General features: G+C 44.6%; 1 protein-coding gene across 1 annotated transcript; it reads left to right on the forward strand.

Annotated features, from left to right (window-relative positions):
* The first annotated feature begins 3684 nt into the window (after nt 1-3684).
* Nucleotides 3685-8556, forward strand: LOC129099242 (keratin, type II cytoskeletal 8-like). Its single transcript, XM_054608407.1, is given in 10 exon segments — nt 3685-4099; nt 4101-4280; nt 5873-6081; nt 6190-6250; nt 6360-6455; nt 6587-6751; nt 6861-6986; nt 7092-7312; nt 7442-7494; nt 7608-8556. Coding segments are annotated over 10 exon segments (1740 nt in total). The 5' UTR covers nt 3685-3739; the 3' UTR covers nt 7877-8556.
* Nucleotides 8557-13417: the final 4861 nt, after the last annotated feature.

Genomic DNA, 13417 nt, shown 5'->3' on the forward strand with positions numbered 1-13417 from the left:
GTCTGTCTAGACCAAATCAGGGATGGGGAGCTAAAGCACATTTATCTTAGGGATTTGCATTTGTGTTGCTAAACTTAGGTGGTTCAGAGAATGACCAAATAAAAAGTTGTTGTAAAATTCACTTTCAAATAACAGTTTACATGCGTTGCTGGGGACACTTTTTTGAGACATAAATATTGGTGTGTAGTGTTACAACTGCAGATGCACCAGCAGACAATGTTAACAGATATGAACATATTTTCTGATATGCGTTTCCCCTAAAACTTATTAAATGCAAAGTCTGATGAAGATGCAGTGCATTGCATATGAATGTAATTCTTACATAAGAGAATGTTGTAAGTGAGAGTGAAGTACTGGCATTTTCTTTTGGGGGTGTGACTCACTTTTGCCCTCCAGCTCATTTAGATGCCGCTATAGTACAGTACAGAGGTCAGGAAGCCAACACCTACACATTTTTCAGTGAAAACAGGTTATTAACATACAAAACTGTCAACAATCTATCAAATACAACATCCATGTCAGTCCAACAGGCCTCACTTCTTAGCAACATATTATTCAGGTGTCCTGTCTACTTAGGATTTTACCTTCTTTTCATGTTTCTCCACACAGGTGGAGGTTCATTGTTGTTGGCCCTTATTAATGCACCTCCCATTCCTCTGTTTTTGCAAAAGGTAGTTGCTTGAAGATATTCAACTGAGTACTGTACATGAGCTTTGGCCCTGGTGCACTTGTACTTGAATTTAAATCTAAATCAAACCAATACAACAATACAAGGGAAACTCTTCTAACAGATGATTAGTGTAAAACAAATGAAGAAAAAAGGTGGGTCATTACTTGTGTTTATGACATGACATTGTGTTCTGCAAAGTATCTCAATGTTCTTGACTCGCTGACTGGACCACTGAGGTGTGGCACACTGTGCATTACTGTGTATGTCCTTGTCATGGCCAAGTTAGACGCCAGATACAGTGTCAGTATCAAATTACAACCCTCTTTGATACAAGCACTGTCCCAATTGGACAGTGCTTGTACAGAAGAGCATGTATTACACATCAGAAACAACTCATCTTTGTTTAATTGCTCTGTCTTCTCAGCAGTTCTTCTTGCCAAGTTTCAGTAGAGTAAACTCCCATCTCAAGAATGGTTCTCACAGAGAAAATGAGCTTGTGAACATTCCATGACATGCGCTGACAAGAAAACCTGAAATGTCACCGGTCTCATCTTGTGAGATCAAATACAATCATGTACCAGATTTGTGGGTGCTACTGCAGGTAAAGGAAGGTTAATAAGCTTTCATTTGATAGTCCAATGTCTTTCGGTGATATGCATTGGTGATGTTTATTTTATGGCTGAAGAGGTTACAAATGTTATAAGCGAGGCCCTCGTTTTAACACATTCATTATTTTTTTTGCAGCAGGGATATGTTCATCATAGGGCCATAGTATGTGCAGACCAAATATGCACATCATTTTCTTTATTCCTTTAAATCATATTGTTTACACCGCGCATCAAATACTATGGGCTCGGAGTACCAAAAAACAAAGCGGAAGGGTTTACGTTGTAGTTACTTTAATGGCCCGGTACGTGTCAGACTAAAAGTTGAATAACTGGATAGATTTAGAATGTTAGAATACCATCATCTTTCAGTACCATGTATCCATTTGGGCCTAGTTCCCCTTCCCCTTTATATCTGAAAGCATGAGTGGATCTTGTTACCTTTTGTACGGCAGTGGGACAGAGAGCATTAAAGCACTCAGAGCAAAGCACAACAAGTGCTTTGGCAGACCCCATCACTGCTTTCCATAGTCAACAAGAAAAATAATGCATATCTTGGATGTAAAGTAAATGGCCGTGTCACACAATCAGTTCACGGTTTGGATAGATTCTTGCGTATGAAATTAACCAGGTTCACCAGGTTGATCTCACTGATTATTGAGGCCAACCAGGTCTCAATGAATGCAAGGCTACAATCTTTCCCCAACCACAATCAAGGTAGTTTCCTGGCATTACCCACAATTTAACTGTGGCTTAGATGATGTACCCATATCATACGGGAAAGAACTGCAGATGCACCAGCAGACAATGTTAACAGATATGAACATATTTTCTGATATGCGTTTCCCCTAAAACTTATTAAATGCAAAGTCTGATGAAGATGCAGTGCATTGCATATGAATGTAATTCTTACACAAGAGAATGTTGTAAGTGAGAGTGAAGTACTGGCATTTTCTTTTGGGGTGTGACTCACTTTTGCCCTCCAGCTCATTTAGATGCCGCTATAGTACAATACAGAGGCCAGGAAGCCAACACCTACATCAGAGTTATTGAGATGGGTTTCAACAGGTAGCAACCATTCCAATTCTGTCAGAGCAAAGAATCTCGTCTACCTTTGACTCCTGATGTTCTGTCGCCTGCAAGCTGGCAGTAATGCAACCAAGATCCAAGTTGAAAATGATATTTTTAAGGTTGAAATGTTTAGAAAAGGCGCAATCATTTTTTTATTATGTGTAACTAAGTTTAAAAAAACCAGAAGTCACTCTAACTGAACTTTGGTGACCGGAGCAAACTATTATAAGACCTGTCATGAGTATTGAAGACAGTATGTACAGTGCCCTCAAGCAACTACAAACTGCAGGCATGAACGCATAAATAACAAGATGGTGGAATTCATTATATAACTACACAATCTGTCAAGTTCTATCACGTTTTCTCTTGGGGGTTATTAAGGTTGTTCACTCTCTTCATGTTACTCCTGAATCTAAAACAACTTTTACTTTTGGTGCCATTCTTTGAGAAAGTGAAAGTGAACCCACAACCACAAACAAAATCAACACCAATAACTATTTCTTGAATTAAGTTCCGCTTTCTTTTTTGAGTCCAACCTGTCATCTCTTTGTCACTCTAACTCCATAAAAAGTCCTAGATTATATTCACAAAGCATGCTTTGATTCCCCATATGTTCTGTTCTCTGCTACATATATTCCAAACTCCTGGAAGAATTCTGTCAATTTAATGTTTTCCTGCTTCTTGACATGTATCTGAGAGAGTATGACATAATGCAACTCATTTTGGGTATAGAACAATGTGTAGGAATCTATGGACTAATGTATAGATACAATGTATATACATGCATCCATTCAAACATGCTTTGACAACAGCTGGTCACTTGTTCCGCAAGTCAAGTGAGATTTTACCAATTGAAACTTCATTGATAACATCATATCATATTTTAATGATCTTGAAAGAAAATGGTGGATCTGTGAGTATATAGATTCCCAACACAACCTCCCAAACCTTCCGACAACCCAAACCTTGCAGAACAACCCAGGCAAAACTAGTAAAAATGTCTTTGCGAACATTTCTTCATCCTCACTCTCACCCCTGGCTCTACTGCCATTCCTCTGCGAGCACCTGGGTGTGTCCCGCCCCGATAGCTTTACAGGGGTGGCACTGTTACCTGTCTGACAGGCTGAGCTACTCCAAGCCAATCCATCTGCCTGGGAGTGCCCCTTCCAGGATACAGGTAATTGGAGGAGGTTGAGGGGAGGGTGCAGAGGAGGTGGAGCTCACTGGGACCTCCTCCACAGTTGAAGGCAGATATAAACCCATCACTGATAAGGAGAAGGTACTTAGAGGGACTTGACTCTCCTCTTAGTGCGCTCCACCTCTCTGTTAAACCTTTTTTCTGTTCCCCTTTTTCTCTGTGAATCCTTACCTTGCAGAGGAAATAAAAGCAGCCATGGCATTTACCACAAAAAGGATGAGCAGTGGAGGCTCCGGGATGAGCATGAGTAGCTTCAGTAGTAGTGGTGGTGGTGGTGGTGGCGGCGGCGGCGGTGGCCGATCTTACTCCTCAAGATCGATGGTTGTCAGATCAGGACCGAGGATGTCATCCGGCATGTCAATGAGCAAGCAAAGCATCGGTGGTGGTGGCGGCTACGGTTTTGCCTCTGGTGGTGGAGGTGGTTTCAGTAGTGGAAGTAGTTTCGGTGGTGGTGGTGGTGGTGGTGGTGGTTTCGGCGGTGGTTACGGGCGGCGGTGGTTTGCCAGCGGCGGCGGCGGTGGTTTCGGGGCGGCGGCGGTGGTTTGGGGCGGCGGCGGCGGGCGGCGGCGGTGGTTTCGGTGGATGCATGATCGCACCCATCACAGCCGTCCAGTGCAACCAGAGCCTGCTGTCCCCCGTGAACATTGATATCGACCCCAACATCCAGACCGTCCGAACCCATGAGAAAGAGCAGATCAAGACTCTAAACAACCGCTTCGCCAGCTTCATTGACAAGGTGAGTAGCCTTTGTCCAGGGCCATTCAATAACAACACCGAAAGGCTGCATTTAGATTGACCATGACATGTCATGTATATGTTTTTGAAATGACAACTGTTATTTGGTTGAACAACAGATGTTGATCATGTGATGCACTGCAAAAGTGCACACAGTAGAGTTAATTGTTTTGTATTATATAGTTGCAACAGACAGTCTCCAAGCGGCCACCTGGGCTCATAAATTATTACACAGCAACTGATCCTAACCTGAATAATGTGCACATCATTTAATCAGTCGTCCAAAACTGATGTGCAGGCATCTCTCATCTTCCCAAGGCAATACTGTGCATCAGCTAGCCTCTGCACTGACACTGAAAGCAGACCGTTACTCATTTTAACTTCTCTTTGACAATAATTGGCCCCATGCCAGCTGTCTGTGGGTAGGGAGTGAACGGAAACACTAGAGTGGTCATATCCACTGTCTGGTGGCTCTCAGTATGAGGGAAAGAAGGGATCAGGTTGTCGCCTATTCCCATGGCAGCAAGAACTTACAACTTTGGGCCCCATCTTTGCAATGCATTGCCTAATACAAAAATGTCTGCGTGAACTTTTTGTCATTTATTTCAAATGATGAGGGATGATTTTTTACTTTGACCAATCAATACTTTTATGAATAAATGAGACCTTGTCTCTCGGGCAGAAAGGACAAACAAGTTAACCACACCCTGCGAGAGAAAAATGCTCAGTTAGCTCTTTCTGCAGTGTGCTCATACTATGCCTCATTGGTGTTCACATGTGAGGGTGATTTGATCCTATCCCTCTCATCTAAAGTAGAATTCTGACTATTTGATGCTTCAAAATGAAACATAGTGCAATGAAACATTCAAACAAGCTGTAGTAGCAGGAAAGTATGGAATGTTTATTTTCTATTACATAGAGTCATCACATAAATGGTATATGTGATGTTGATGAGACAGGTAATGGCTTCAGGCATGTAGCAGTAATTACTGAGGGCAGAGCCAGGCAAGTTCACTCAGTGAAAGTATGCGTCCTGGAGGCGAGGGAGCGGTACGGTCGGGGGTTTAAGGGGAGTGGCTAGGTTCAGTTGTGGCACGGTAAACCTCACCTGGATAGAATACAGGCACAAGTACACACCCAAAGTGGAGGGATGGGCTCTACCTTCTACAAAGTTTTAAAACCAGATGGCAGAGCTTTTTTTGTGTGTCTCCTGTGAAATGTGTTTCTCAGGATCACGTCAGATGTTCTCAAATAATGATCTCATAGAACAAGTGCAAGTCTAGAGCGACTGCACAGCGACTGGAGCACGAGGGGGCATATAATAATATTAAATTTTAATATGGCAGCTGCCAGAACTGGTGCATAAAAGAGCCTTTTGTTTGGGAAAGTCACACACAGGTGTGGCTAAACATGTAAAACAAAGAAAAGCGTGTCTAAACATGAAGAAAAGTCTCTTCTTTGCCCTTTTTTATCTGCAGTTTTCTGAAAGTGTTCAAGTGACAACAGGCGTTGCCAGGAACACATTAAATATGTGGAATATCTATTCCACCAAGTAAGAGTGGCTCTAAACATGAAACAATTTCTCCATTTTAGGTTCGCTTCCTGGAGCAGCAGAACAAGATGCTTGAGACCAAGTGGAGCCTGCTGCAGGATCAGACCACCACCCGCTCCAACATTGACGCCATGTTTGAGGCCTACATCGCCAATCTGCGCAGGCAGCTGGATGGGCTCGGCAACGAGAAGGTCAAGCTGGAGGGAGAGCTGAGGAACATGCAGGGCCTGGTGGAGGACTTCAAGTGCAAGTGAGTTAACACCTGCACAAAATCTTCGAAACACAATAGCTTACCTGCAGCCGTTGATGCCCACAGTCATTTTCCATCAGCTAACTTTTTCCACTGTTTTTGTGTCAGATATGAAGATGAAATCAACAAGCGTGCCAGCGTGGAGAACGAGTTTGTGCTTCTCAAAAAGGTGAGGGTTGAGTCCTGCCATGTCGATAACTGCAGTGGAATGAATTTTTGCCTTTTCCCCTGACCCGTCACCAATGCAAATGCGTCCTTGTCCTCTGCTCTGCTTGCAGGATGTAGATGGCGCCTACATGAACAAGGTTGAGCTGGAGGCCAAGGTCGACTCCCTTCAAGATGAGATCAACTTCCTCAGAGCCGTCTTTGAGGCGGTAAGAAAAATATACCACACCACTGTCCTATTATGTCTGTTTGGTCACAGATACAGAAGAGAAAGAGATAATGTACTGCCTTGACACTCTAACCTTTTCAATTTTTTAAATGACATATATCTTTTGTGCAGGAACTGCGTGAGCTCCAGGGACAGATCAAGGACACCTCAGTCATTGTGGAGATGGACAACAGCCGTAACCTGGACATGGACTCCATTGTGGCTGAAGTCAAGGCTCAGTATGAGACCATCGCCAATGCTAACCGTGCAGAGACTGAGCAGTGGTATCAGCAGAGGGTAGGTAGATAGAGAAAGTAATCTCAACAACAATAACTCCATTATGAAACGCATCCTGCGAATAGTCTATGGATTCTCTAATAACAACATACAAATGTTTTTATTTCAGTTCCAGGAGATGCAGACCAATGCAGGCCAGGCCGGAGATGACCTCCGCAGTTCCAAGAGTGAGATTGCTGAGCTCAACCGCATGATTAGCCGCCTCCAGAATGAGATTGAGGCAGTCAAGGGACAGGTTAGCTCACAGTTATAAGCTCAATAAGTTATTTTTTCTAAATTTATTGTGAACATGAAGAAGGCTTTTTAGAAGACAAATATCGCTAACTTTTAAACCTTGCAGCGCGTCAACCTGGAGGCCCAGATCGCTGAGGCAGAGGAGCGCGGTGAGCTGGCCGTTAAAGACGCCAAGGCCCGCATCAGGGATCTGGAAGATGCCCTGCAGAGAGCCAAACAGGACATGACCCGCCAAGTCCGCGAATACCAGGACCTGATGAACATCAAGCTGGCTCTGGACATTGAGATCGCCACCTACAGGAAACTGCTGGAAGGAGAGGAATTAAGGTAAAAGCTTAGCTGCTTTGGAGTCACAAGACGTCTAGTCTTCTGAAACACTAAGAGACTGCATTGCATCGCATTGGGCAGGCAGCAACATCAGTATCTCAAATTGATTCTTTGTGTATCTCTTTGCAGAATCAACACTGGCGGTGGATCTGCAACCATCCACATTCAGAGCTCAAGCTCCGGTATGTATCAGCATATTTCTTAACAATTAAATTATTTTCTAAGCCAGAGCATGGAAATGTAAAAGTAGAAATGAGAAAGCCATCAGTTGAAAACGTGTTACTCTCATCAACAGGTGGAGGCGGAGGCGGAGGCGGCGGCTATGGCGGCGGTGCCGGTGGCGGCGGTTTTGGCCTCGGCTTTGGCGGCGGTGCCGGTGGCGGCTATAGCAGCGGCGGTGGCAGCAGCTTTAGCGCCGGTGGCAGCAGCTTTAGCAGCGGCGGCGGCTATGGAGGCAGCATGTCAGGGGGAGGCTATGGAGGAGGCGTGAGCATGGGTGGCGGCGGCGGCGCCATCATTTCAAAAATGAGCAGCAGCAGCAGCAGCTCACAACGCCGTTTTTAAAAACAGCAGCCGTCTTTCTCTCCATTCTTCTTCTACCCTCATTTTGTTCTCCTCCTCATGTTCCCCTCCCTCTCTCCCTGACGACCACTTAAAAAGCCTCCAAATATCCCCATCACCATACTCCCTGGAGACGTGACAGCCTCAGAAAAATCTGCATCTGACCATTACCAGCAGGCAGATCCACATAATGAAACAGCTATCTGTTTTGTTTTTTTACTGGGTTGCTGCTCCCTCTTTCGCACCACAAAACTTAAGAGAGTCAAGGCAGAGGCAGCGTAATTAGTAGACCACGAACAAAGAGCAGCAGAAATGTGAGTCAGCCCTCTCTTCCTTAGATCAGTTCAGTTAGCCTGGCTGTCTTTTGGTTGCTGGATCCGCTGTCATGCAGACAAGAGGATACTTGTAGTGTCATGACAGAGAATCCTCAAAAGGCAACAATACTTGCACACAAAATACCAACAGCAGTTCTTGGATTTGCACTGAAGGAGGTCAGGATGTTGATGTTCTTGCAGTTATGAAGCACACATGGCATAACTCCTCTTCTCTGAAATGTCTATTCTGTTGTCTCACATGTCATTTTGTTGTACATTTCGATATCACCAAAGCAGCCACATATAACATTCTCCTATTTGTTTGGGAGCCTCTTTTCTGGGAGAACCAGATTTATTATGAACGTGTACCATCAAAATGTCTGAAATAAATCTGATTTCATACTCATTCCATTTGGTTTCCTGTTTTGGATTTTTTGGTGTCCCCAATACAAATAATTTAGGTTTATGATAACAGTTGGCTGGGCCCAGCCATTAGATTCAGCTTTATTTCAAGTATGTTTACAATTACAAGGAATTTGACACTGCTTTTGTGTTGTACATACACAGAAATATAAATACAGCTAAAAAACAAGGATAACAAAGCTGAGCAAGAGTTAACATGTAGCTATTACAGACAAGAAGTGAAAGAAGAGATGAAACATAATCTATAGATCTAAACAATGATCTCTCTCTCTCTCTCTCTTTATATATATGTGTTTATATTTAACAAGAACAAACAATGTCTACAAGTTATTTTGTTGTTTTCAAACAATACAGAATTGCAATGCAATGTAAAAGGTTGCTTTATATATAGACTTTGGAAAGACTAATGTCCCCAATGGGGCAACTTGTGGTACTGCACAGAAAAATAATGAATGTAGTGCAGACAGAAGTAGAGCAAGTAACAATAGAGACAACAACAAAGGTCCATGATCGTGACCTATCAATTAATCAATAGGCATTTTGCACTTCTATATGTTATGTTGCACGTTGCCCTACCATAACTTGTTGAGTTGGGTTACTGTGTTGCATATTCACCTACCACAACTTGTTTAGTTGGGTTATTGTGTTGCACTACCACTCGCAACTTGTCATTTAATATGTCATCACTCTCTCATTGAGTGTTACTGCTTTCATAATAAGACCACAAAGAATATACCAAACTTTCTTCCACCTTTATAATATGGAGTCGAGTTCAAATAACTCCTGATTTGGAGGTAACGATAACAGTGTGTTCTGGGATATGAAACTCTTTTTGAAATTGCTGGACGGACTTTACTGCGTCCCCCATTAGCCAATTTCAGAGTGTTTCTGTGTGCTATTCAAAGACTTGACCTATAAAATTTGCATTTTAGCTTGCAACTTTCTGATACATACAAAAACACATAACAGCTTGTTGAGATAGGTTATTGTGTGGCAAGTCACCCAATCACAGCTTGTTAAGTTGGGTTATCATGCACGTTGCCCTACCACAGCTTGTGTGCTAGGGTTGTTGTTGATGTGATGGCTGCTCTCAGCACGGCCTCATACTTACAGCTGATAACGCCGTCCCCACGAACATATGTTAACAATGCTTACTGAGATAATAAATCAAGTGTGAAGTCATGTTTTCATAGACTTCTATACAATCAGACTTCTCAAACGAGTCACCGCCAGTAGAAAGAATGCAAGTTTAAGTCACCTCACTTTTCAGAACCAGAGGTTATGTGTAATAAACTGGAATGACACAGGGAAAAAGTATTGAACACGCTTACTGAAATTTATTTAATACTTTGAACAAAAGCCTTTGTTGGTAATGACAGCTTCAAGACGCCTCCTGTATGGAGAAACTAGTCGCATGCATTGCTCAGGTGTGATTTTGGCCCATTCTTCCACACAAACAGTCTTCAAATCTTGAAGGTTCCGTGGGCCTCTTCTATGAACTCTGATCTTCAGTTCTTTCCATGGATTTTCTATTGGATTCAAGTCAGGTGATTGGCTGGGCCATTCTAGCAGCTTTATTTTCTTTCCCTGAAACCAATTGAGAGTTTCCTTGGCTGTGTGTTTGGGATCATCTTCATAATTCATCTTCATCATCCTGGTAGATGGCAGCAGATTTTTATCAAGAATGTCTCGGTACATTTTTCCATTCATCCTTCCTTCAATTATATGAAGTTTGCCAGTGCCGTATGCTGAAAAACAGCCCCACACCATGATGTTCCCACCTCCAAACTTCACTGTTGGTATGGTGTTTTTGGGGTGATGTGCAGTGCCATTTGACCTCCAAACATGGTGTGTATTATGGCATCCAAAGAGTTCAATTTTGGTCTCATCTGACCAGACTATATCCTCCCAGTATTTCACAGGCTTGTCTAAATGTTGTGCAGCAAACTTTAAATGAGCTTCAACACGCTTTTTCTTCAGCAATGGAGTCTTGCGTGGTGAGCGTGCATACAGGCCACGGCGGTTGAGTGCATTACTTACTGTTTTCTTTGAAACAACTGTACCTGCTAATTCCAGGTCTTTCTGAAGCTCTCCACAAGTGGTCCTTGGCTCTTGGACAACTCTTCTGATAATTATTTTCACTCCTCTGTCACTCATCTTGCGAGGAGCACCTGGTCGTGGCCGGTTTATGGTGAAATTATGTTCTTTCCACTTCCGGATTATGGCCCCAACAGTGCTCACTGGAACATTCAGAAGTTTAGAAATCCTTCTGTAACCAATGCCATCAGTATGTTTTGCAACAATAAGGTTGCGAAGGTCTTGAGAGAGCTCTTTGCTTTTACCCATCATGAGATGTTTCTTGTGTGACACCTTGGTAATGAGACACCTTGGCCCTTTCTCAATACCAAGTATCGTCAAGTTTGGACTTGCAAACTTGCTAGTTCAGACTTGGATAGTTCGACTCGGGAGTACTATCCAAGTCTGAGTCCCGAGGATGGGAGGACGCAGTACGGTCATTTTGCAATTGGAACAGCAGCGAACTTGATGACGTCACCAACGTCACGACGTCACCAACTCAGCTCGTCGGTCCCGCCTACTCCGGTTATCTTCAGTCATATATATATTGACAATAAAACGAAATATGATATAAAACACAACCCTGCCTTTTTCGTTTTCATTTAGAAAATATTAAAATATTAATATGTATATATTTTGTGTTACATCTGCATATAATAAAACGCCAATGGCGGGAAAAAGGTTGTTATGGTTAGGGTGGCCGCTGGTGATCAAACAAGTGGCCGCTGGTGATCAAACGAATGAATGAGGACAAACTAAATCCGACATTAGACATTAGAAAATTAGATAGAATTATTAAGAATTATTAAGGCATCAAAATGGATCAGAGGCTGGTGGTTGCCATTGCTGTCGGTGTGCTTTATAGAGAAGCTGAAGAGGAGGCTGCCCAACTGAGGCGAAGAATTCGTCAAAGAAGAGCCAGGATGCGGAGGAGGATGAAGAGGACACGGGCCATATTAGCCTGTCTCTCTAGCTTTGTACGTTTGTATAATCATCCTATGCTTTTTAACCTGTCTACTATCATTTATATGTAGACAAGTTTACTTGGCACACCTAGGCATGATTAGGCATGCCTAGGTTAAAAACTAATGCAGTTTAATATTGTATAACGTCTTTATTTAATGTTTTAGAGGTGTTTTAAGGTTTTAGAGGTGTTGCCCATCTTAAATACTAAATGCAGCCAAGTCAAATGAACTCTGCCTACGTTTTGATGAAGTTTCAATGGTCATGGCTATGTAAGTAAACAATGGCTTCAAGAGACGACAACCATCATCTTAAATGTATGCATACTATTAGCATTTGATGAGTGGTGAATTAGACTACAATGAGTCTTCTTGGTGCAACTCTTTTCCTCGGGTCAAAGCGACCCAACGAACGACGCGCTCGCACACCGCCCTACATCCCGTGTCCTCGGGTCAAAGTGACCCAACACTGCGGTGCGCTTCAGGTGTAGGGATGTGTGTCTGTGAGAGCCCTACATCCCTTGTCCTCGGGTCAAAGCGACCCAACGCCGTGTTCACGCAGCCACCGGCGCCTTGGTCCTCAGGTCAAAGCGGACCCAACGCCGTGGACCTAACGCCGCGTACCCAACGCTGCGGACGGACCCTTCGTCGCCGGTCTGACCGAACCTATCCCCTGGTAATCCCGGGTCAAAGTGAGTGACTCGGGTCAAAGTGACCCAACGCCATCTTCATGCCATCTTCACGCAGGTCTGACCTCTCGCCCCTTGTCCTCGGGTCAAAGTGACCCAACGCCGTCTTCACGCCAGTCTGACCCCTCCCCCCTTGTCCTCGGGTCAAAGTGACCCAATGCCGTCTTCACGCCATCTTCACACCAGTCTGACCCCTCCCCCCCCCCCCTTGTCCTCGGGTCAAAGTGACCCGTCGCCTTGTTCTTGTATACAGCGTGGAACCTCCCCCTTGTCCTCGGGTCAAAGTGACCCAACGCCGTCTTCATGCCATCTTCATGCCATCTTCACGCAGGTCTGACCTCTCCCCCTCCCCCCTTGTCCTCGGGTCAAAGTGACCCAACACCATCTTCACGCAGGTATGACCTCTCCCCCTCCCCCTTGTCCTCGGGTCAAAGTGACCCAACGCCATCTTCACGCCAGTCTGACCGAACCTATCCCCTGGTAATCCCGGGTCAAAGTGACCCGTCACCATCTTCACGCCAGTCTGACCCCTCCCCCTCCCCCTTGTCCTCGGGTCAAAGTGACCCCCATCTTCACGCCACCCCTCCCCCTCTCCCCCTTGTCCTCGGGTCAAAGTGACCCAACGCCATCTTCACGCCATCTTCTGACCTATCCCCTGGTAATCCCGCAGGTCTCCCCCTTGTCCTTGTCCTGGGTCAAAGTGACCCGTCGCCCTTGTTCTTGTCCTCGGGTCAAAGTGACAGCGTGTTCTTGAAACTCCCCCTTGTCCTCGGGTCAAAGTAACCCAACGCCGTCTTCATGCCATCTTCACGCAGGTCCATCTTCACGCAGGTCTGACCTATCCCCCCCCCCTTGTCCTCGGGTCAAAGTGACCCAATGCCATCTTCACGCAGGTAAGACCTCTCCCCCCACCCTTGTCCTCGGATCAAAGTGACCCAACGCCGTCTTCACGCCATCTTCACACCAGTCTGACCTCTCCCCCCCTTATCCTCAGGTCAAAGTGACCCAACACCGTCTTCACGCAGGTCTGACCTATCTCCCTCCCCCTTGTCCTCGGGTCAAAGTGACCCGTCGCCTTGT

Source organism: Anoplopoma fimbria, chromosome 12 (genome assembly GCF_027596085.1).
Source record: "Anoplopoma fimbria isolate UVic2021 breed Golden Eagle Sablefish chromosome 12, Afim_UVic_2022, whole genome shotgun sequence".
NCBI classification, from domain to species: Eukaryota; Metazoa; Chordata; class Actinopteri; order Perciformes; family Anoplopomatidae; genus Anoplopoma; species Anoplopoma fimbria.